We start from the raw sequence: 25,772 nt of genomic DNA, 5'->3' as shown, positions 1-25,772 counted from the left end.
GGTGCATGTATTAATAAATCCATCACTGGAATCAGTGTGGGTTTAGTAATATGAGGCGTCTGATACCAAACACCATAGGTTTCAGTGAAGCCATTATGTAGCTGGACAAATTGTTTTGACGAGTGCCCAGTACGTACCTTAAGATGGTTTACCTGCTCACTTGTCTAGTTCTATTACTAGAATTACATCATAAGGGCATATCTCCTCACACGTCCTCACATAAAATATATTACACCCTGCCTTAGGGCTCAAAGACTAGCTGTAGAGGTGACCAGCATATATTAGATGCAGTGACTTAAGGATGGCACACAGGAGTGCCCTGTCATGTGTTCACTCATGGTTTGCACTATGTCACGCAGCCTGCAATGGAAGTCTGGGTGGAATTTGTGTGTGGGTCCCTTAGGGTGGCATAAGATATGCTGCAGCCCTTTGGGGCTCTCTTTGGCACTCATGCCCTAGGTACCTGGGATCATCATTTGATAGGGACTTGAGGGGTATTAAAGTTTCTTAGCCAATTGTAGCTCAATTAGACAACGCCTTTTTTTGGGGATGGAGCACTGCCGCTCTGAGGTCTGGTTAGCAGGCCTCAGTTAACTGTCCAAGTCGAAAATCATCATGTGGTTGCTAAAAAGGGGGCAAAAAGTGAGGTAGTAACCGCAACAAAAGCAGAGTTTCCTGCAACTTGAGTTGTGGAAGACTGGACAGCCCAAATCCTGATTTATTTTCTGTTGTTGGTCAGAAAAGATATGCTTGATGACAAAGCAGCTCCATCTATGCTTGACCATTGTTCCAGCATGTTTACCAGCATCGTCTGGTTGAGTGCAATAGGTTTCAGAAAGGTTGAGGAGCTGTTTTATTATCTTCATCAACAGAAAGGAAGAGCATGCCCCTTTTATTGGTCAGATAGGTTCAGTGTCAATTGAAAGATTAAACCGCTGGAAGTGTGGAAAATTATTCAGTAGTTGGCACCTTGGGGTTTGTGGATGTTTGTTTTTGTGGAGAGGATCATAATGGCTCTATACACAAGTACCAGTCACGCCCGTAGATCAGAGGGGGACACTAATCAGGATTTTTGCGCTTATTGTGATGAAAGGGATGAATTTTCTGAAGCGCAAGGTTGGGCAAGGATTTGGAGGAGATTTGAATGCTTTTATTTTCGTAGCCAAGCTGAGCTCTTGAACTGTCCACAAAGATTTGGAGGAGAAGCAACATTGTAGTACAGGAAAAGAATGGGTGAGAAAAAACATTGATCCTGTATGTACAATATTTAATCGCTGATTTTGGCACTGTTTGGATTTCAACAACTCAAGTAGGTCTTTGCATTGTTGTTTGTATGCACATAGGTTGCCTTCCAGACTGTCAGGCTTTGAGTGTTCATAGTAATTATTGGCAACTATTCAATCAATCAATCAAGAGTATTTGTAAAACGCGCTACTCACCCGCTAGGGTCTCAAAGCGCTGGGGGGCTGCTACTGCTCGAAAAGCCAGGTCTTGCGTTGCTTCCTGAAGGAGAGATGGTCCTGGGTGAGTCGTAGGTGGGTGGGGAGGATGTTCCAGGTCTTGGCCGCCAGGTAGGTGAAGGATATTCCTCCGGTGGTGTTCTGCGGATCCGTGGGACGGTGGCGAGGGCGAGGCTGGCGTAGCGGAGCTGGCATGTTGGCGTGTAGTATATGAGGCGGTTGTTGAGGTATTCGGGGCCCAAGTCGTGGAGAGCCTTGTGTGCATGGGTGAGGAGTCTGAACGTGATCCTTTTGCTGACGGGGAGTCAGTGCAGGTCCCTCAGGTGGGCGGAGATGTGGCTGTGTCATGGATGTCCAAGACTAGTCGTGCTGAGACGTTCTGGATGCGCTGGAGTCTTTTCTGTGGTTTGGCGGTGGTCCCAGCGTAGAGGGCGTTCCGTAGTCCAGACGGCTGGTGACGAGGGCCTGGGTGACCGTTTTCCTGGTTCCAGTGGGGATCCAGCGGAAGATCTTACGGAGCATGCGGAGAGTGTTGAAGCAGGAGGAGGTAACCATCGTGAGGGAGGAGTTCAGGATGAAGCCCAGGTTGCGTGCGTCGTCCGTGGGCTTGGGTGGGGGGCCCAGAGCAGGGGGCCACCAGGAGTCGTCCCAGGCGGAGATGGATGGGCCGAGGATGAGGACTTCCGTCTTGTCTGAGTTCAGTTTCAGGCGGCTGTCTGCGATGTCTTTCTTTCCGTCCTGGAAGCTGGCTCTGGCGGAGGTGGGGTCGTTGGTGAGGGAGAGGATCAGTTGGGTATCGTCGGCGTAGGAGATGATGTTGAGGTTGTGCTTGCGTGCGATGGCTGCGAGGGGGCTCATGTAGACTTTTAAGAGGGTGGGGCTGAGCGAGGAGCCTTGAGGTACACCGCAGATTATCAACTATTGATGATTAGTTATGCAATGAGTGTCTTAATCGCCAAAATGAATCCTTGTTTACTTGCAAGGAACCTCAACAGTCCTGATATCCATCATTGCCCATCCTAAACTCTTGCATAAAGGTTGGAGGATTTCTCATCAGAAGCATCCATGTTTTGGTACATTTTACCTCTTGATCTACAACTGCACCACTTATCAATTGTGTTCAGGAATCTAAAGAATTTTTATTTGAAGACACATTTAGTTTGATATGTGCCAAGATACCTTTCAAGGTAGTTTTGCATGTCAAAAATATTGGAAGTAGTTTATATTGTGGCTTCAAAGCTCACCGGTATTGATCACTGTTCATTAAACTTGGTTGCGGTCTCCAAATGAAACATGCAAACAAAAATGTAAATATTAGTTAGATTCATTTTCAAAATTTGACATTGATGACTTTTGATCGCTTGCAATCTACAGCCTATCCGACCTGTTTCCCGTTGACCCAGTTCACCTGCAGCAACGGACGGTGCATCAACATTAACTGGCGCTGTGATAATGGTAAGTCCCCCCTGACCAGGTCTCGGGCACAATTGTTTCGTTCTTTCACTGTCACTTTTCTGCCTCCTGGTCCTTGGAACAAAGCTAAATAAATTGCTAGTCTTATTTAGAGAGGGATATAATACATGATACATGATACATGATGCATTCTAGAGCCAACATACAGACGTGTTTAAACTGCCTAGCAAAATGTGGCAAGCCCCAATCAAGGAAGAGGACCATTGACAAATTATGTAGTAGAATGGGCAAAAACGATATTTCATTTTTTGCAATATGAACCATGTTAGATTCCGATGCAGTGCAGACTTCTGAGTTTGTTCATGATGTTTTACCGTATGGTCACTGTAATAAAAATAACACACCTTACAAAAAAATTAAAGGATGCCAAAGGCGAACTGTATTTGGAAGGATATTGTTCTAAAAATTGTGGTTTAGGATTTTTACTGCTGCTACTCTGTTCAATGTAGATGTAGGCAGGCCGGCCTTACTGAAATCTAAGTGTGCTAATAAACGTTTGAATAAAGTATATAGAGTGGATTTAAGTTCTGAACCAGACCCAGAAGATGCATGGTTCTGGCCTGGAAGTTTGCCATAGCCACACAGCAGAGAGGGTACTGTACTATCCTTTAGTTGAATATGTTGTCATGCAGACCGTCCTTCCAGTTGTGGGCCGTGAGTGTTTTTTTGCTGCAGTGACAGTTCTGCAGTCAGTGCTTCCGGGTCTATAGTAAGTGAGGCCCGCACGAGCTAAGTAAATTTACTAAGATCCACTTAAATTGAGATACTTCCCTTCAATTTGCTGATCTCTAAGCTGATAGGAACATCAGTGACAGCTGTATTAATACTATAGATTCAGGTGAAGGGTACCTAGTTTTGAAGCGAACATTTGTGAATATAATAATGTAGTAGCTACTATTATTATTAAATGAAACAATAATATTTTTGATCATTAAAGGGTAAAACCGTTATAATGGAGTACTGACTATTGAATACTAGTCCTATACCGCTAAAAACATGGCAGACTGTTACAGCAGAGATTTAAATCATAGTTATCTCTCATATTAAACAGATGCAATCTCACTACAGTGAGCCTTGTAATATTCTCGATCCTTGCATAAGTGATATACTTAATATTACACAGCCATTACTGACTCAGGCATTTGACAACAGGGCTGTCACACCGGATGTGGTCTTATTTAGCAGCTTTCGGCCTTTGCTTCATGTATATTACAGGTTTGAGTGTTCGGTGAGAAATCGAAGAGGCTTTAGCATTCCATGGCCGACTTTTCAACTCTGAGTACACTACCTTTTCAGGTGCAGGCCTTGAACCACAAAGTATCCTAAAGTTTACACCGATTTAACACCCACAATTTCAAAGGATGCAGATATCTCCTCTGCTACACAACACTTGCATGTTGTGCTTTTTTTTTTTTTTACAACCAAGCATGCTGTGCTTTTGATTGCACAGCGAACACATCGATGGTCAAGGCGAAGTGAACCTACACCTTTATCTCCGGTTCCTAACAGTAGTTCAATTTTGCTAGACTTGTTTATGTTATACAGATCTTCTAGCCAGTAGATATATCCTGTCAGTTGACCTTTAAGGTCTGCCTGCTTATGGTATGACAGATGAGCCGTTATTCAGGTTTTTCTTCTTCTGCTAACTCAGAACGCAGAAGGACCTCTATTTTTTTAGGTCGAGCCTAGCGGCAGTGCTCGTGCACTGCTCGCTCTCCAAGGCATGCTGTATTGGAGTAAGCCCTAGAGGCCCTGCCCAATCTCCATCCATATTTGTTATTGGCTTGTGTCATTGGCCTTTGTAAATGCTGACTTCTGTTTCGTAAATAGGCTTGTTAGTCCCTCCTTAGTACCTCCTTGTCTTCATTTGTAACCTTCCATGAGGACTGGTCCTTTTACTTCTGTTACGTGGCACGTCTTCTTTAGTCTGAAAGAACTATTTTATTTAATGCCTTTTTTCTGCTGCAGGCACCACATGCTTTCCTTTGCACCATGCGTGCTTTCACTTTAAAGCAGCCCGGGACAATCGCGGATGCTTCTTTTCAATGTAATAGGTCTCGATACAAATGTTAAGAGGCTTTACCTACTTTTTATCAACATCTCCGTTTCAGGTTTCCTTAGGTGAAGATGGGCATGCGTTGCTCAGAGGGTGGTGAGAAGATTTAAACAAAACCGGTAAAGCCACAACCCGAAACTCCTGTCCCGCTTATCAAAGCCTCGAAGTGAAATTACGAATTACATACTTTTACGTATGCTACTTTTTAATGTAGCAACAGCAGCTTCTCAAAACTGCTCACCAAGGACCTCTAAGAGCAGCTGGCGGTAATGTACCTAGACATGTAGTGCTGGTGCCTTGCTCACTAGGGACCTCTTGAAGCAGCCTGTGGTACTGTACGTAGACATGCATTACTGTTGCCTTGCTTAGTAGGGACCTCTAGGAGCAGCTTGCGGTACTACACCGAGAAATACACTGCTGGTTCCTGACTCACTATGCAAGCATTTGCAATGCACTAGGTCTGGCATTACTGAATGCATGAGCTTTTGGTGTTGCATTATAATTTGCAACACCAATACCTCAAACAATCAGTAATGCGAAACCTATTGCATTAAAAATGCTTGTTAAAATATTTTTTTAGTTACCTCAGATCAGAAACTCTGTGTTGGTCATCCGTTCCTAGAGGGTCACTGAGGTATCGATGGTGCTAAAACCAAATAGGTCGATCAGTAGCTCTATTTGTGTATAATTTCAGCTTTTTTGTATTATGTTCAGGATGGGCATTTCATCAGGACTAGTAAATTACATTTTCCTACAGATAGCTCCTGAGTGCATACTGGTCATGCCAATTTTAACAGAAATGCAGACATGTGAGCCCATGAAATCATTTGTTTAAAATATCAAAAGCTGTGGTCCTAAAATAGAAATTGGAGACTCATTCAAAATTGCCATTTGACCAGACTGAAAAAAAAAGTCTATAGTGTCGGATCTGCCAGTGAGTTAAATCCTTTTGGAATCCTATCTCCTGCCTCATAACGGGGAATATTTCAAAAGCATTTGAATATATAAAAGGTATTCATGACCGATGGCTTAAATACAGGTAAGAAACATGTTCATCTCTAGCTCTAGATCTTTCATAGATTGACATTCTTATGAAATGTTCTCTGTTCTTGCTAATATTCTCCTCCTGATCATTCTGAATATGTTTGGAGATTGTAAATCTTTGAAATAAATACATTCTAGATTCCAATATTTATATGCAAGTAACTGGTTTATTATAATCTGTGATCCCTACATCAGTGACCAAGTCATGTTTCATCTGCTCCTTCCTCACACTTGCTTTCACAGTTCTGGTTCTTAACTATTAGTTTTTTTTCAATACACAAATGTCCTTTTCATTTCTGTTATATATATATGTATATATATATATTCCCTGTCATTTTAGTCTGATGTTTTGCTGTTTGAAGCGGAAGCACTTCCCAGAATGTCTAAGACATTGAGGATGTACATGTTTTCACCTGATTTTCTTGATTCATTATCCCTGTATAGTTGTTTATTTGAAATCTAGCAATATATTTAACGAAGTAAAAATGAATGAACTATTAAGCAGGTTGAATAAAATGTGGTTAGTCATGGGTCCATTGTCAATCTGGGAAGTGCTGCAGCTTTGTGTGTTGTTTTTGTTGTTTTTAAGGCAGCAGTTCTCAATCTTTCTGGTTTAGTCCCTTCTTTGTGTCCAACATTGTTTGGGGTCAGAATTTCTTTTTCATTCAGTTGTTTCTGAATCTTACTTGACAGAATGTACTTAGAAAGGTCCATGCTGAATGAGGGCTTTTGACTAAATCCTAACTGTGTCGATAAGGAGACTACAAATTGGTGGTCAAGTGGGTTCATCACCTGCAGGGGAGGGGGACTTGGGACACTTTGACGGGGTGGTTTGCACAAGACATTTATTTTCCAGAAACTTGATCAATATGAAGAGGAGAGGGAAACACGCTTGTTAGTTTTAGGTCTAGGCTAACACTAGACTAAACATACATATGTATGTATGTATGTTTATACCTGTAAAAAAATATATATATCTTAAAGGGGCTTTCATCCTGCAGATTGATGAGGGCTCGGCATATTTGCTAACAGTAAAAGTTTTGCAAAACCATCACAAAATAAAACAGCATTGTTTAAGCCAAAAGGCTGGCTTCCAATGCCAGACCTATTGGCTTTGCCAGGGTTATCATTTTAGTGTAGTTGTATTTTTACAGTACTAAAATGTTTTCACAGACTAGCTCTGTACATTGTTTGTACATGAATAAAGTGGGTAGAACAGAAAGGCAGATTTATGTATGAGAGGGAATAGTCCGAATTCAACCATTAGAAGGGGTAATTTTCATTGACTTGTACCCTGATCTCCTCCCGTGACAGAAATACGTGTCCCAACCAGTTCTTATGGTAAGAAAATGCATAGTCGTTTCTATCTAGAGTATTTTTAAACCTATCTGAATGGGAAGGGGTTAATCTTGACATTTTGTGCCCATCAATGCATTCTTTGTAGCTTACTGTTTTGCATGTATCCTTCAAAAGCGTTCTTCAGGCCAAACGCAACAAAAGTAGAGGGGAAAACATGTATCAGTGGGTCATTACTCATTATATGAGGTATTGGATTTATTGTAGGGACTAAAACCCATTGGCATCTTTTTTAGCTGGATCTATGCCCAATATCATTGACTGAAAGCATGTTGTGGATCATCTGTATAAGGTGCCTGGTCTGTCCAAAGGGCTTTCCCTGGAGCCTGTAGGAATCCTAACACTTACTGTGTTTCATTCGCTACCCCCTACCCTAATATAGGCTGTGCACAATCCAGGGTTTACTCTGTATATTTTATTTTCACTGTAGTGTACAGTCACCCCACCCGAGAAGGTTGGAAGCTGCTGCCTTAATTTTCCTGTGTCCTGTTACCTGTTGCCTACTGTCTTGTCTTTGGTTGATTTCTGTGTTTCAGAAAAGGATTGTGCGGATGGCACCGACGAAATGAACTGTCCAAATGATACCGGTTAGTGCATAGGTCAACATGCACCCTCCCCTCTTAGGGTACCACAGGCTATTCATAAAAAGGTGCAGCTTTCCCCTGGAGTTCTCTAGATCTCACGGTCTTGTGAGCACTAAATTGAACCTCAGTTCATAAATGCTCAGTTTCATGGTGGTCAACTGATGTTTGTGGCAACATCTTGCTAGCCTACCAACTGAATCTGTTGTGTGCTTCTCAAGTGACGTTTTTTTGTTTTCAGACTATCTGGTTTCCCCTCGCAGGCTGGTGTCTGGGTAGTGTCAGTTGTATGTCATACAAGCTTGACGTGGCATACTATTCCGAACCTCGATGGCCTCCCCCTTCCTGTTTTTGTGGATCTCACATTGTGTTACTGGTTGGCAGTTTTTTGGACAGCTAATGGCACTTTGCTCTTAGAATAAAAATAGCTTGCTCTTGTACTTCTTTCAGGGAACTTAGCGCTTTGAAGTTTGATTCCTAAACATTTGCATTTTGATTCTGTTAATCGCACTTTGATTGCTGGAGACCATATTCGATTGCCCATTTATACACATGTGTAGTAATGTCACGATTCCTGCTGGTCGTTATTAATTGTAGGAAGCAGTGGTAAATTTTTATTTGAGTGATTGTGCAGTCGATGACTGTTTTTACGTACAGCAGTTTTTTGCACTTCCTTTTTAACTTTTATTCTGGTTTTTAAAATTTGTCATTGATGTATTTTGCAGCTTTTATGATTCACTTTGTGATTTCGAATAAAGCTTATTTTGATTGATTGCCCAAATAAATAGGAGTTCGAGGCATGTGGGCTGCTGAATTCATATCTGTGCATAGATCGCCGCCTAGTGTTGGGTCCGGATGATTGCACATTGTTGTCCTGGAAGAGTCTTCGAAGTATCACGAGATAGGTGGCTCCTCCCCTGGACTACAGTGCGCATGGGCATCGCCTCCATCCCCAGATTTTTTTTTTCCGCCATTGGGTTCGGATGTGTTTCGGTTCCCTCTGTCGGAATCGATAGTTGTTTAACTTTCCTTACTTGAGACCAAAAGGTCTTTAGGACTCGCGTCGGTATTGTCCATCGTTCGGGTTGGTTTATTCATCGGCTCCGAACACTTGCTGCCCTTCCGCGTGCTGTCGGCGTGGACGGGCCTACACGACGCTCCAGACTACTTCAACATGGAACGAACTCCGTTTAAGAGGTGCCCAGTGTGTGCCTCAAAGTATTCACACCTCGACGTGCACCCAGTGTGCAACAGATGCTTGTCGCCGGACTACGACGAGGCCAGGTGTATGGCCTGCTCCAAGTTCCGGTCGAAGAAGACTCTCAAGCTACGTCGGGCCGCACGACTGCAGGCCCAGTTATCGGCACCCCCACCAACCAACATCTTTGAAGAAGACGTTGAAGACGACACCGTCCTACAAGTTTCGGACTCTAACCCGGCGTCGGAGGATGAAAACTATGACGCGGGAGATGAAGAGTTCGAGGAAGTCGTCGAGGAGGTAGGGGACGACGACGGGGCCATTGCCACCGTGGAGGATAGCTCGGAAGAAGAGCATCCTCATACTGACTCCAGGGCCGAACCCCAGCATAAGGCCCAGGTCGAGGGATCGCCTTCGGGCCTTACCCAAGACCTCAATACTCGTCCCACGGCCCCGCCTCCGGGCCCGGCCACGGACATTGGTGATGCGCCACTCCCGGTACAGAAACCGAAAGTGAAGCCATCAGGGTCCGCTCCATCCGTATCGAAACCGAAAGTGCAAGTCGCACTGGTGGGATCAAAGGCTCCAGAGGCCTCGGCGCCGAAGAAGTCCAAAATGGCCGCCGAGATCAAGAGCCACGCCAAAATGGCCGACCCGAAGACCCCAGTGTCGAAGCCGAAGGCGAAAACGCCCGACGCGGCTGCGTCGGCGCCGAAGCTGGTCGACGCTCTGAAGAGCCGCGTCGACGCCAAAAAGGTCGATGACCCTAAAAAAGCCTTGAAGAAGCGTCAGGATGACCCCAAGGCTCTGGCTGCACCGATCCCGGTCGACAAAGCCAAGGGCGGTGCTGTGTCGGCTCCGAAGACTGCGCCTTTGGTCACCGACCTGAATCCGGACTCGGAGGACTCGCCCGAGCCGGTCCAGCCCTCCCCGTCCTTTACCAAAAAGGTCACGGAGTCCCTTCAACGTATTCGGAAGGAAGCAGTGGCTCCCGAGCCGAAGGATGTGGCGCCGAAGCCTCCACAGAAACCGGCGAAGGCGCAGACGCCGATCCACTTCACGCTGCCGCCAAAGACGACGCCGATGGCTTTCGCTCCGAAACATGGGGCCGGGGTGCCCTTGAAGCTGGTGTCTACGCCTAAAGCATCCTTGGTGGTGCCGAAGCCACGGCTCCAACCACTAGCGGACGAGGAGCGTCGAGAGGTTGTCATCGACGCCAACACAGGCAAGCTCTCTCTCCTTGAAAGGAAGATCACCCCGGAGCCGGTGTTGGAGCATTTTCATATTCCACTTAAAAAGAAGTTGGACTCTGCGGGAACTTCTGCCCCTATGGAGCCTGCATCTCCACAAGGTCTGGAACTCTCACCCACTCACTCTAACGCTGGGGAGGGTGACGGAGACGAGGAGGAGGAGTACAATTATCCAGCGTACTCGGATCCAGAGGAGGTCAATGAGCCATGGTCTGCTGGAGGCGACCCTGAGGACCCTCAGTCAGGACACGAGCCGCAGCTTTTTGCTGCAAAAACTTCTCCAACAGAGGACTCTGCAGCCTTCAACGCTCTAATTGAGAGAGCTGCGGCCAATCATGATGTCGACCTCCATGCGGACCCGGTGGATGTCGATTTTCTGTTTGACACTTTCTCGGTGGCTGAAAAGACTGTCAAGACATTGCCAATGCTCAAAGGAGTGCTAAAGCACGCGCCTGAGGTTTTCAGGGAGCCCACCCGGGCGAGAGTCATCAATCCTCGTATTGACAAAAAATACAAGGCAGCGCCCACTGATCCAACGTACATCAAGGGACAATTGCCACTGGACTCTTTGGTTGTCTCCAACGCACGTAAGCGGGCGAACTCACAGACCACGGGTGATGCTCCTCCCCCAGACAAAGAATCGAAGGTCTTTGAAGCCTCAGGAAAACGTATTGCTGCGCAGGCAGCTAATATTTGGCGCATTTCAAACACGCAAGCCCTACTTGCACGCTACGATAGGGCACACTATGACACCCTAGAAACCCTTCTACAGCACTTACCTGATCAGTACAAAGAGGGAGCTGAAATGTTAATTCAGGAGGGGAAGCTTATCACCAATGCTTCAATTAAGTGCGCACTGGACGTAGCTGATACCGCCTCCAGAGCTATAAACACTAGCGTGCTCCTACGTAGGCATGCATGGCTTAGAATTTCAGGCTTTAAACCAGACATACAGACTACCATCTTAAACCAAACAGTTAATCCAGACCACCTGTTTGGGCCAGAAGTGGATGCAACCTTTGAAAAAATGAAAAAGGACACTGACACTGCTAAGTCTATGGGGGCCCTACAGTCCCAGCAGTTTCGGGGTGGTTCCTTTCGCCGCTCCAATAACAGAGGCACCTCAAGGGGTCAGGCATCACAATCCACGCAATACTATAAAAGCAACACCCAATCCTCATACACCAACAAGGGTAGAGGTGGTTACCGGGGCAACAACGTCAAAGGCAGGGGACGTGGAAACAGCTCCAGGTCCTCCACCACCAACAAGCAGTGACGCCTTGTCGCTGCCCCCTGACCACACAACTCCAGTCGGGGGGAGACTCCAGCAGTTCCTGCCCGCGTGGAAATCCATCACCACGGACAGGTGGGTCAAATCTCTTATCCAATACGGTTACTGTCTGGAACTCACTTCCACTCCACCAAACATACCTCCAAGGAACCGTCCTATGTCCGGCGAGCACTTGCACTTGTTGCAGCAGGAGGTCCAAGTCATGCTGCAAAAAGGGGCAATAGAGCTCGTTCCACTGCAGGAAAGGGGAACAGGGGTTTACTCTCTGTACTTTCTAATCCCCAAAAAAGGACGGATCCCTCAGGCCCATCCTGGACCTCAGGCCCCTCAACTGGTACATTCTGTCAGAGCATTTCCATATGCTCACGTTGCAGCAGGTTCTCCCTCTGCTTCAGCAGCGGGACTTCCTGGCTACTCTGCATCTCAAGGATGCATACTTTCACATTCCCCTGCATCCTTCTCACAGGAAGTACCTCAGGTTCACCACTCAAGACCAGCACTACCAGTTCAGGGTTCTGCCTTTTGGGGTCACCACAGCGCCCAGGGTCTTTACGAAGTGCCTGGCGACTGTGGCGGCGCATCTAAGACGCCAAAACATCCACGTCTACCCCTATCTGGACGACTGGCTCATTCAGGCAAAGTCGGAACAACAGTGCGCCGACCACGTGTCTCGCACCATTCATCTCCTGCACGATCTGGGATTCTCACTGAATTACCCAAAATCCCATCTCCAGCCCGCCCACATACGGCAGTATCTGGGCGCGACAATCAACACTCTGGCAGCCACTGCGCAGCCAAATTCAGTGAGAGTCGCCAGTATTCGGACGCTGATCCAACGATTCAGCCCTCAGCAATCGCTTCCAGCGAAGGTGTTCATGCAGTTGATAGGCAAGATGGCCTCCTGCATCTCCATTGTCCCGCACGCGAGGTTACATATGCGTCCGCTCCAGGAGTGCCTAGCACGTCAGTGGACTCAGGCTCACGGGCAACTAACAGACCTAGTGTTGGTGAGCGGTCGGGCGTACAACTCTCTGCATTGGTGGAATCCACAAAACCGTTGCAAGGGCCGACCGTTCCAAGAGCCTGTGCCACAGATTATCCTGACGACGGACGCTTCTCTCCAGGGATGGGGAGCGCATGTACTCCACTACACAGTGCAGGGACTATGGACACTACAGCAGAGGAAGATGCACATCAATGTATTGGAACTGATGGCAATCTTCATGGCCTTAAAGGCATTCAAAGTACATCTGTGCAACAAGGTCGTGTTGATCCGGACGGACAACATGACGGCCATGTACTACATTCAGAAACAGGGGGGCACCCACTCTCCGCAGCTGTCATCTGGCTCAGAGCATGTGGAAGTGGGCCATTCAAAGGAACATTTTCCTGATGGCAGAACATCTCCCAGGCAAAGACAATCAGATGGCGGACCTGCTCAGCAGGCACAGCCACCAAATGCACGAGTGGGAGATACATCCATCAGTACTCCAACCGTACTTCCAAAGGTGGGGTCATCCAGAGATAGACCTGTTCGCCACAAGGGAGAACGCAAAATGCCAAAGCTTCGCCGCCAGGTTCCCACACCCGCAATCGCAGGGCAATGCGATATGGATGAACTGGTCAGGCAGATTTGCGTACGCTTTTCCCCCAGCACCTCTGATACCGCTGGTGGCGCGCAAGCTCAGGCAGCACTCGATGACTCTCATCCTGGTTGCTCCAACGTGGGCTCGCCAACCATGGTACACCACGTTTCTGGAACTTTCCGTGGTACCGCATCAAAGGCTTCATCTCACACCCAGCCTTCTGACGCAGAGCCATGGCGACATTCAGCACCCAGATCCGCAACAGCTCAACCTGGCGATCTGGCTCCTGAAGTCCTAGAATTTGGCTACCTCAATCTTCCCCCGGATTGCATGGACATCATTCGGGAGGCAAGAAAGCCCACTACTAGAGCATGTTATGCGGCTAAATGGAAGCGGTTTGTCATTTATTGTGCGAACCACGACATTAACCCGCTGGATGCTTCCATTCAGGACATCATATGTTACCTGTTCCATCTGTACCAATGCAATTTGGCGTATTCTTCCATCCGCATTCACCTGTCTGCGATGGCCGCATACCTCCAGAATAGGCAACACCTATCACTTTTCAAGGTTCCTGCTATCAAGGCATTTCTGGAAGGACTCAAAAGGGTCATTCCACCACGGACACCACCAGCTCCAGAATGGAACCTCAATGTGGTTCTTACAAGGCTGATGGGTCCTCCTTTCGAGCCACTACACTCTTGTGAGCTTCAGTTTCTGACTTGGAAAGTGGCTTTCTTAGTAGCTATTACATCGCTACGGAGGGTTAGCAAGTTGCAGGCCCTCACCATCCAAGAGCCCTTTTTCCAAGTCCATGCTAACAGGGTGGTGCTCCGCACTAACCCTAAATTTCTACCCAAGGTTGTATCTCAATTCCACATAAACCAAACAATTGAGTTGCCAGTGTTTTTTCCAAACCCTGAGTCGCTGGCGGAGCGGATGCTCCACACCCTTGACGTTAAAAGGGCCCTAATGTATTACATTGACAGGACAAAGGATTTTCGAAAGACTAAGCAGCTTTTCGTTGCCTTTGCATCACACCACAAAGGTAACGCTATTTCCAAGGCTGGTATTGCTAGGTGGATCGTGAAATGTATTCAGATCGGTTACGCTAAGGCTAAACGCACTCTTACAATTCCACCAAGAGCCCACTCCACCAGAAAGTTGGGGGCCTCTATGGCTTTCCTTGGGAACATTCCCTTAGAGGATATATGTAGAGCAGCCACATGGTCTACCACACATACATTTACTAAACATTACTGTGTAGACGTGCACTCTAAACAGCAGGCAGCTGTTGGTCAGGCTGTTCTCAGGACACTTTTCCAAACTGCTGCAGCTGGCACGGGCGGCCGCCAATAATAGGGGGACTGCTATGTGTTCTATGCACAGATATGAATTCAGCAGCCCACATGCCTCGAACTGCAAATGCTACTTACCAGTATGCATCTGTTCTTGGCATGTAGGGCTGCTGACATTCATATCGCCCGCCCTCCTCCCCGGCGCCTGTAGCAGCTGCAGTATTCATGTATATGCTCATAGCATGGTCATCACTTACATATTTCACTTCATCTCGGCCACAATGGCTAAAAACAATCTGGGGATGGAGGCGATGCCCATGCGCACTGTAGTCCAGGGGAGGAGCCACCTATCTCGTGATACTTCGAAGACTCTTCCAGGACAACAATGTGCAATCATCCGGACCCAACACTAGGCGGCGATCTATGCACAGATATGAATGTCAGCAGCCCTACATGCCAAGAACAGATTCATACTGGTAAGTAGCATTTGCATTGTCTTTCACAACAGCCTATGCCTGCCTTGGTGTTTCCAGGATTTTATCCTATGGGTTGCTAGCATGAGGCCAAATTATGGCATGGTTCAGATTTTTTTCGATTCTCTGCAGAATCCGGTGGCGTTCTATTGCTCACTCTGTAGATCTGCCCTAATCACCTACAGCCACCATGTCGATTTCTAGAAGCTGATGCCTACTAATTGCCGATGGACAATTGTAATTTCAGGAGAACTGAAGAGCAATAAACGGTTCTGTACATACGCAAGCGCTGTTTGCAGGATACAGTGACCGCCTCTCCTCCCCTGTGTGACAAATTCCTTAGCTTCCATAACTTAAGCAGACCGGTTCAGGCATGCGTATTGAACACATACTTGTGAGGTTATGGCCCCAGGGAGAGTAAATCAAGCTGCACTTAACTCTTCTACATGTCTGCGTGATAAATATATTCCTACTTGCTACAGTGGTAGCATCTTAAAGCTGAAGTGGTGAGCTGCCCCTACCCCATCACTGCGGTGCATGTCTGATCTATGCAGTTTCTGTGTTTTTCATTCATATGTTATTGCTCCTTCGCCTGTAAAGATGGGCTGCATAGGCTTTAAGGTTGCATGTGTTACTTGGAGGTGAAAATGGGGCTGCCCTTTTCAGCAAGAAGTAAAATATGTTCCTGGGAACCGCAACAGCAGCAAGAGCCGGTGCCCTCGGATGCTGTTTCTCTGTGCTATATAATTGCAAGCTTGCTGAAAATGCAGACTAATCCCATGCCTGAGCTGCCATCTGCTGCCCTCATGATATGTTTGATGGCCTAATAATTTATTTGCAAAGAGAACGATACAGCTGTCAAGTAAGCTATGGTTCGTGTTGCTTGGGGTTGAGTTGCTTTGTGCGTGTGTACTCCTGAATTTATTTGACATTACACTTTTGTTGACCCTATGATGCAAAAAAAACCTTTTGTTAATTCCCCAGAGTGATACTTGAACTGGAGAGAGGCATGCTCAGTTATCCGTTCTCAAACACTCTTTCTGGGCCTACATAGCTGAAGTGAAACTTAAAAAACTGCAACTCGTACACATTAGCATCCACCATTTTGCCTTTGCTGTACTGAGTTTTGTTGCTTTTCACCTCGTTGGTCCAGTGGCCTTTCCAACCTCTCTTCAAAAATGTTGTCCCTTCTTTCAAATTATACTCTCAAATATCCCAACCCTCCGACAGTGAAATAAAGCTTGCTGTCACTGCAGGCTTGGTACCCCTTCCATCACCAAAGCGCGTTCACTGAAGTCAGCCATTGAGGCAGAAGTGTGTTGCCTCCTTCTCTTGTCACTTAGTGCCCCTGCGGAAGTTTCTTTGTATCAGACTGTATCTTCTGGCTAGATTGTACCACCGTTTCGCCACACAGCTACTGTCTGCTGACACTAAATGTGTCCAGGTAGAGATCGTTTTTTCTGTGAAGCTAAGTGGTGAATTCATTTGCAGCTCGTACTTCATTAACTCTTGCCTACATAGGAGGCTTTGGCTCACAATTCTGCACATTGTGGGTCGTTCGGCCCCCTAAGGAGGGCTTTAGCCCCCAGTGCTGAACACCTGCATATTTTTTTTGCAAACTCCAAATTTACGCCTTAAATCTCCTAAGTACTTAAATCAGTCACTGAGTGTGGGCATTTATGTAGTACTTAATGCAAGCCCAATTATCTATGAGGATTAATCAGTGTCGGGGGTCTTTTACTTTGGGATATTTATTTGAGGGAAAAAACTTTTCTTTTAGTTTTATTTTTGGGAAATATAAAGCTCTATTATTGGGATTGATCTAAATAACTGCAGTTTAATCAAAATTGAGAAACTTTTGTTCAGCCTTGGTAGGATAAAATGCAGAATAATCTCATTTCTGTTCAATAACTGTGAAATGCTGATCACCAGTACAGCTCAGTAGCAGCACAAACACCTGTATGGTTAAACATCAGTAGCATATGTAAGATAATGCATGGTGGTAATAAAATTAAATACGCGACACCTATTTGTCTTTTGTATTTTTTTAGTAAAACCTAGGTGGAAAAATAGAAACATTCTAAAAAAATATATATAGTTTTTCTTTTGGTATTGATATTTCTGGTGTATGCAGAATCTTCCTGCACATTAATCACCTTATGAGTACTCCCTTCAGGCTTCAGAATCGTCTGGAAAACGTTTTTCACAGCAATACTCTTCAGCACTGCCTGGTGGTGCTATTGAGCTCCTGCTGTGACTCCACCTCCCTGTGTGATGTCGTCAGAGAATATCTGATCGAGACTACTAGCTGCAGATTCCTGAACTTAGAATTATCCCCAGGCGAGAGACTGGATCTGGGAAACTTTTCTGCCACAGCACTCCTGCGCGCCTGGGGGGACAACACCATATGACTCCTCCCTGAAGTCGTCCGCGTTCGTGACGTCAGCGAGGATACAGAAGTCCCACTCCGGCGCATCTATGTCAGTTTTTTCTTTGCGCTTGCAACGCAGATCCGGATTGTGTCCTGGTCTGTTTTCAGGCCTTCTCTTCTTTTTCACGCTTTGGCGTTACATGGAACAGTGTGCGAATGCCTTCGGGCTTCAAGACGTGTACCTCCTGTGCACGTCCCATGTCGGCGACGGACCCTCACCCGATTTGCATGTGGTGCTTGGGTGAGCAACACGACTGAGTTGCGACGCCTGCCAACACCTTAAGCCTAAATCACGACAGGAGCGTCGGATGAAGTTGCTGTTGGCGCGCTTGTCCAGGTCGGTGTCATCCTAGCGTCCGTCGCCTACCTCGGAGGCAAGGAGCCGCCGGTTTTGACTACGGAATAGACTGTCGCCGCGGACCTTTGAGCGTGGCTCACCGGCTGGTAGGTCCTTCAGTTTGTCTCCGATGCCCTGTCCTCCTCCTGCGGTGGGCGCCAGCTCCCCCCGGGACAGGTGCCCCTGCCTGTCACCTCCCTACGCGCTGTTTCCCGGCGTGGAGACGACTAGGGACCAAATGACAGCCTACGCTATGGCGCTGCATGCTTCTTTGGTCCTTCCTCCACCTTCTGTGACGCCTGTGGATCCCTGGCCTTGCGCGGGGACTTCCGCAGAGTCGCCGGCGGCTCAGGCGCCAAAGGTTTCGGCTTTGTCCCCGGCGCCAAAGGTTTCGGCTTTGTCCCCGGCGCCAAAGGTTTTGGCTTTGTCCCCGGCGCCAAAGGTTTTGGCTTTGTCCCCGGCGCCAAAGGTTTTGGCTTCGTCCCCGGCGCCAAAGGTTTTGGCTTCGTCCCCGGCGCCAAAGGTTTTGGCTTCGTCCCCGGTGCCAAAGGTTTCGGCTTCGTCCCCTCTAAGAAACTGGAACAGTTTGGTAAGCGGTTGTTCTCTTCGGCCAGCTTGGGGCTGCGGTCGGTGAACACCGCCTGCTTGTTGGGCCACTACTCTCATGCAGTGTGGAATACCGTTGCTCAAGTGTTGCCTCAGTGTCCTGAGGAGGTCCAGGCTGTCTTTTCTCAGGTGATTGCTGAAGGTAAGGATGCAGCTAAGTTTGCCATTCGGTGTGGTTTGAAAACATCAGACTCATTGGGCAGCATTCCTTTCGTGGCCAGGGCAGAAGCACCCAGGCACGTTCCTTCAACAAGCCTGTTCAAAACCAGCCTCAGCGTGGCTGTTGTCGCGGCTTCCGCAAGGGCGGGTCTGGGAATCAGCATGCGTGTAAGTCCAGCTCCACCCCCCACTGCTCCTACCTCCAACCCTTCCTAGTTTGAGCTTCGTCGAGAACTCCACGCCGGTGGGTGGCAGGATCCGCCATCACCTCCCCCACTGGCGTGATATCACATCGGACAAGTAGGTGCTGCAGATAATCCGCAAGGGTTACTCCCTTCCCTTTCAGTCCTCCCCTCCAGCCATGCCACCTTGGTGCCACCGCATGTTGGGGGATCATTTGGTTCTTCTCCAACAGGAAGTCACTGTCCTCTTGGCCAAGGGGGTCATTGAGTGCGTTCCCGGGCAGGAAATCTTGTCCCCAAGAAGGAAAAGGTGGGCCTGCGCCCCATCTTGGACCTCGGGGACGTCAACCGCTTCCTCTGGAAGGAGAAGTTCAAAATGCCGACTCGTGGGATATTAATTATTAGGCATAAATGACAGAATGCTGTTTGTCAAGCACAAGAATTAACAAAAAATGACTGTTCTGTATCTGAATACAATTACACACTTTAATTAGTTTAGTTTGTAATCATCTATAAATAATGGTCATACTTTTGCAATTTATTTTTACAGCACATGTTAGTGTATTTTGACTCAATGAATTAAAAACACAATTTAGATTGTCATTTGAGATTAGAGACACAGGATGTGGGGTGAGGCTGGGGGTAGAACCCCCCCCCCCTTCACTCTAGTAGTTAACTCTGCTACTAAATGTAAGAGGTGAATCCATCTTTTTGCTCTTGGAATAGATGTTAGTTTATTTTCCCAACAGCTGTTAAATGTTTCAGAATACATTCATAAAGTGCTTTAAAAAGCAAGTGCTAATGTGGGAAAAAAATCACATGTACCCAAAATAGACGACTCTCATGATGCCATCAATTATCAGAAACCGCAAGCTACCTCCCTCCCAAAAAACGTACAAATACAAAAAATGTGTGCCTCAAAAAACTATTAACTCCACCCTGAACAACCATTGGATAGTTTCCAAAAGATAACAAATTGACAGTAATCCCTATAAGCATCCATAGTCGCCCTCTAAAATCGGGAATTTCCCTTGAATATCAAAAGCCAACAGATATCCTCTAAGTATCCTGAACTGCTTTTATATTTCCACCAATCTTCAAATGCCAACCAAAATACAATTGCACACGAAATGTCTCCCAAAATTGCAACTGAGCCTTTAATACCATCAGGTATCAGTTTCTTCATTATTCATGGTCTCTGATTTTGTCTAACCATTGTAGAACTTAAGTGGCCATTTGTGCCCAGAGTCCTTTCAGTTGAACCACCATCTTTTTGGTTCTGCTGTGTAGCCAGGAATGTTCCTTAGTAATTTTGGGGATGCCCCTGGTATTAAATGCACTTTTCTGCCACTTTCAGCTAATGATAGGTAATCTTTAACAGAGAAGGCAGGTACCAGTAGAACCAACAGTGCTCCAATTCTGTAATGAAGCTGTAATCTTTCTTCTTCAATGGCCGCCTGTGCCTGCCTCATTCTAATTTTGAACATTACAGGCTGTCTGAAACATCGAAGGCCAGAGCCACCTTTCTCTGAGCTCTTGAGACATGTTAGCAAAACTGTGGACAAGACATTTTGGTGTTCCGATTGATATAGTTATGTAGCCCTAGTATTTGGACTTGCCCACAGTTCAAACCTCTAACAAATATGCTTTTACCTCATAGATAATGATTGTGGTGATAACAGTGATGAGGCAGGCTGCAGCCACTCCTGCTCCAGTACCCAATTTAAGTGCAACAGTGGCCGTTGCATCCCTGAGCATTGGACCTGCGACGGGGACAACGACTGTGGGGACTACAGCGACGAAACTCATGCCAACTGTACTAATCAGGGTAAGGACAGGAGGCATGTGTTTGATACGGATTCTTCTCTGAGAACGAGTTTTGCCTAATTAATGGTGGTGTGATTGGGTATGATAAGAACATTTAGTTTACTCTTTTAGAGGGAAGGGTTCTAAATCTAATGTTCTATAAAGCAAATTGCAGCATACATTGATTTACTCATTAGCGCACAATTTATTAAGCTGTATGTGTTGTATGTTGAATTGCAAATATTTCGACCAAAAGCAGAAAATTACACCACTTTTTTTATATTACGGAAAAATCTTTTTGGAATTCTTTAAGAATGTTGAAGAAAACCTCATAATGATGTGGATATATCTCACTATTGCTATTATCAGAGGTGACAAGATAGGGACATTCTTTTAAAGAGATGGAGCTCTACCTAAAAAGAGATTAGGAAGGGACAGTATCATCTTTTGAAAAAACTAGATTCTTCATAGAAAGGAGCCATCCTTTGGCGATTACTAGCTACTATTAAAGGGCATGCCCCACCTAAGGAAGGAACACTACTTTGCTTTGGAAGGAATAGGACCTCCTTAGGAAGTCACTCCACTCTGCTTAGAAAGGGACAAGCACTTTGTTGGAAGGGACAGGACCTCCCTAGGTGAGGACAAACCCTTCCTTAGAAAATAAGATGCTCTTCATAAGTGGACAATATCCACATAAATATAGAAAGCTCTTAAGAAAGAGACAGGACAGTCCGTGGGTAAGGACCCCACCCTCTAGCCAGATACATGGCAAGATTGTATCTATAAATTAACGTGACCCTTCTTAGGAAGGTGCAGAGTTCTCCTTAAAAAGAGGTAAGAGACTCCTTATAACAGGGCAAAATACTTCTTATGCCCTCTGTTAAAAGGGACATGAGCTTCTCAAGGGAGGGGCTGGAGTAGATTTGAGACAGGGCCACTTGGCCCGCATTTCTAAACAGTATGCTTTTTAAGAAGAGTTGGGTCCCCTGAGAAAGGATCAAACTTCTCCATAGGAAAGAACAGGGTGTGGCCCACAATGAGTCAAGACTTTAATTAGGAGGGGACATAGCACTTTGAGAGAGGACATAATGGCCTCAATAGGAGTGTTAATGCATATTTGAAGACATTTAAAATGCCTCTTTTTGATGTATTTTTCTGATGTCACTTTTAGAAATCCATTTCCAGGTGTATATTGCTGGGAGTTTGAGAAGTCTCATTGTATGGCCTCAGTATATTGATTTTTGAACTCTTAGGATGCACGATTAATGTTCATTGCTAAAGCTCTGCAGAATAGTCTGAAAATGTTTTCAATTCCATTCCTCTGATAGCTACGCGTCCGCCAGGTGGCTGCCACACTGATGAGTTTCAATGCCGCCTGGATGGGCTCTGCATTCCTATGCGGTGGCGCTGTGATGGGGACACTGACTGCATGGACTCCAGTGATGAAAAGAACTGTGAGGGGGTTACTAACATCTGTGACCCAAATGTCAAGTTCGGATGCAAAGACTCTGGTAAGTCTATGTTGCATGAGACCTAGAATTATATTTGGTCATGTACAGAAGTGAGCAACTACTTTTTTCAATTGAGAGATTTTCTTTCCCCTCTCAAGGGGTCTCATTATACATTTGTTCAAGCCGTGCTTCTGGGGGTTTGTGTTAGGATCCAGGTTCCCAGGGTACTCCAGCAAATCAAGTGATCAGCATGCCCTCTTCTCTAGACAAAGCCGGATCCCACAGAAACATGTCGAGAGAATTGTTAAACAATTATGAATGCAAAACATTTAATTTTTTCCTCTAGTCTCCCACTTCTTTATTTCTTTCCCTTATTTCCAACCATCTCACTTCTACTTTTTCTCCTCCATTCATGATCTTCTGCCATACCTTCTTGTTCTATTTGGTTCTCATTCCTTTCTTGCATTCACTACCTTTCGTTCCCATCTCCATTTTAATTTTGATCTCTTATTTAACTTACTCTTTGACACATCTCCTGGTCCTGTTGTCCTTGCTCATTTTCAGCTCGGTGCATCAGTAAAACCTGGATCTGTGATGGTGACAGTGACTGTGAAGATAATTCTGATGAAGAGAACTGCGACACACGTGTGTGCAAGCCCCCATCCCACACCTGTGCAACTAACACGTCTGTCTGCCTGCCACCAGAGAAACTATGTGATGGCACACCGAACTGCATTGATGGCTCAGATGAGGGCGAGTTGTGTGGTAAGTGACATGGTTTTGGTGTGAACCTGCCTCATCACAAGGGTGATGGCCGCACTGTCAAAAAGGTTGTACAACAGCATGAGTTCAAAGGCACTACATTTGGGACTGTGTATTCTGCGATTCATGTGGGTAGGTAAAACTCATTTCACAATTTTGAAAAGCTTTTGTACTGCCCTCAGCAGCCATCGGTTTAATGGAAAGAGCACTCGTCTGTGCTTGTGTTAATATGATCCGTACTTATGCCAAACTTAACTTATTCAGGGAACATACACACACAGGTATTTAATGGAGACCTTTTAGAGTGTGACTCTGAAATGGCCTGAACAAATAGCATGTATATTATATTTCAATACAAAAGGGTATATCAAGGCTACCAAGGCATTGCATGTAGATCTAGTTGTAGTTCGAAGTGTGTGTAGGATGGTGAAACGCATTTTCAACTTTTGAAAAGCTCTTGAGCTACTCTTAGCATTCAAATGTTTAAACAAAAGACACTACTTTGCAGGAGGTAAGACCATCTGCGCTTATGCCAGCCCTAACATATACGTGGTAGAGACATGCACAAGAGATGAAAGGAGACCTTGCAGATGTGACCCTGAAATGGCCTGAACAAATGGTCTATACATTATATTCCAATAAAAAGTGGTCCATTAAGGAAGTAGAAGGAAGGTGCAGAAAATTATTGAGAACTCATCTTGGAACTAGGCAGTCTATAAACAGGCTCAGAGAATTTTTTTTTTTTATTTTGTGAAGAATTGTTGTTTTACTGCTATTTTAAGAGACTCCAGCTTTTCTTACCTCCACATCAACAAAAATATGCAGCTAAAGAAAACCTATAATTCGCTTAAAGGGACCATCTACTTTAATAAAACCAAAAAAATGTTTTTCCTTACTGTGAAAAATGAAATTCTCAATCTGGGGATCTCCATTGATAATCATAAACACTGAAAAGTCCCACTCATGTGTGGGTATCCCGGAGCACTTCTTTACAGTATGTTTTAAGTGTAGATGTTCGCCTTGCTTCAGTAAGGCTTGGAGAAGCACTTGAGATATTAATGTTTTGCAGCATATAAAGAAGGCTATATTGGCCAATTGCTTCAAAATTGCATTTGAGAAAGGGTTATGTAGACTTCAAAGGACCAGAACACTTTTATGGAATTGCATTATTTTTGATCATCTAAATCTCATTGACAAACCTTTTATAAAGGAAAAAGATGAAGAAGGAAGAGGACAATGTGGCTTCAAAGGTTGCAACGCTGCAGATATGAAAACAGTCTGTGCCTTTAAGGGCTCACAGCCCACCAGTATTCCACATACTCAGCAGGTGGTAGATATTTCAGTTTTTTTCTGGCTCCTGGTGACAGGATCTTGGAGCACTGAGCTCAGCCTTTTAGGCTTTTTTTCTTCAAAAATCACTAAAACATTTTGACAGCTACTTTACGATGGTTTTAATCTGTTCAGGTGTTTTTTCTGTCATTTTCTGACAGAAAAGTATTTTCCTTTATCAAATAAAATGCCGTCCTTATTTGTCAAGTGTCCTGCCTGTGGAAGAAAGAAGGCCAAGTCAGACCCACATGAGGTTTGTATTGGTTGCCGTACTGACAGCCATATTCCTGACTGATGTCCACAGTGTAGGACCTTTTCCAGACATATCCTGGGGGACTGAGAAGATTCGCCTCCATGGGGCATAAGAGAGATGCAGGCAGCAGCAGGCGCAGTCTGAAGGTGGGACGTCACAGGACCACATAAATCTCCTCAAGCTACAAGTGGTTCATCCAGCACTAAAGGCTTTCCTTCCATCCTTCAAGACGAAATCACTTCTTGTTAAGACAGACAATACAACATCAATGTACTAGTTGAAAAAACAAGGTGGAACAAGATACAGAGCATCTGCCTCGGGAACCTCAAACTATTTGGAATATGCTGATAGCCAGAGACCTGACATTCACTGCAATCCACCTTCCAGGGACGCAGCATTCTTTAGTAAAACCACAAGTGGGTTCTTCACGACGAGGTTGTGCAAAGTATCTTCTGCATGTGGGGTTGTTATCACAAAGATTTACTTGCAGCTGCAGAACATAAAATGCCCAAACTTCACCTCTGGGTACTAACAACAGAGACACTGGGGAGTGCCCTATGGACTAACTGATCTTGCAAATGTCTACGTTTTTCCTCCAATCCACCTGATTCCACCAGTAATCATCAAACTGTTTTACTTGAAGGCCAGAAGGATTTTGATGGCTCTGGATTGGCCCCGATAATGGTGGTACGCAAACATTCTTCACATTTCAGAGCATCCACACATTAAGCGGCTGTGCAGACCGGATCTTCGCATTTAGTTCGCGGGCATACGGTTCATCCCAGTCTCTCCTCTTTGAGTTTGGCAGCAGGACTCCTGAGCTAGTACAATATGGACATTTGAATCTTCCACAAAAATGCATGAACATTTTCAAGGAGGCTAAACAACCATTCACGCTAGGAGCTTATTCTTTAAAATTGAAGAGATTTTGTATCTGGTGTTCTGACAAAAACTTAGATCCAATGAAGCGCCAAGAAGCAGCTTTTCTTCTATATTGGCTTTATCTGACCAAATGAGGCTTACAGTTCTCTTCTATTAAAGTTAATTTGGTGGCAATTACTACCTTTAGAAAATGTCCTTCCAAACCTCTTCTTTAAAAATTCCTGGTACTAAAGACTTCTTAGAGGGTTTGAAAGTTTTCCCTGAACGACATGTTCTCATTCTACCTTCCCTGTTGCTGTGTTTGTTATGATTTGGTTTAGTATTTTCTGACCTTTTTTTCATCTCGCCTCTTCTGATATTGTTCTTTTAAGTATCACTGTCCCTGCCATTATTCCTCTGGAATTGGCAGGTCAATGAGGTTGTTGTATTTTTCATATTTTGGGGCTTGATGTATGTGGTGAAGTGTGTTGAGTGGGGTGAATGCATTTTCAATGATTTGTAAGATGGG

General features: G+C 45.6%; 1 protein-coding gene across 2 annotated transcripts in view; it reads left to right on the top strand.

The window, feature by feature from the left end:
• The window catches only part of LRP1 (LDL receptor related protein 1), a 1,437,817-nt gene that overhangs the window by 371,586 nt on the left and 1,040,459 nt on the right, over window positions 1-25,772 (top strand). For both annotated transcript variants that reach the window (XM_086966724.1, XM_086966716.1), the window contains exons 19-22: window positions 2,835-2,915; window positions 20,442-20,609; window positions 21,916-22,098; window positions 22,603-22,803. In XM_086966724.1, coding sequence (XP_086822850.1) covers window positions 2,835-2,915; window positions 20,442-20,609; window positions 21,916-22,098; window positions 22,603-22,803 — 633 coding nt within the window. The remainder of the gene's footprint in view (window positions 1-2,834; window positions 2,916-20,441; window positions 20,610-21,915; window positions 22,099-22,602; window positions 22,804-25,772) is intronic.

The sequence above is a fragment of the Lissotriton vulgaris genome, chromosome 1_1 (genome assembly GCF_964263255.1).
Source record: "Lissotriton vulgaris chromosome 1_1, aLisVul1.2, whole genome shotgun sequence".
In the NCBI taxonomy this organism is placed as follows: Eukaryota; Metazoa; Chordata; class Amphibia; order Caudata; family Salamandridae; genus Lissotriton; species Lissotriton vulgaris.
The sequence above is the reverse complement of the archived record's forward strand: the minus strand, read 5'-3'. Positions and strand labels throughout refer to the sequence as shown.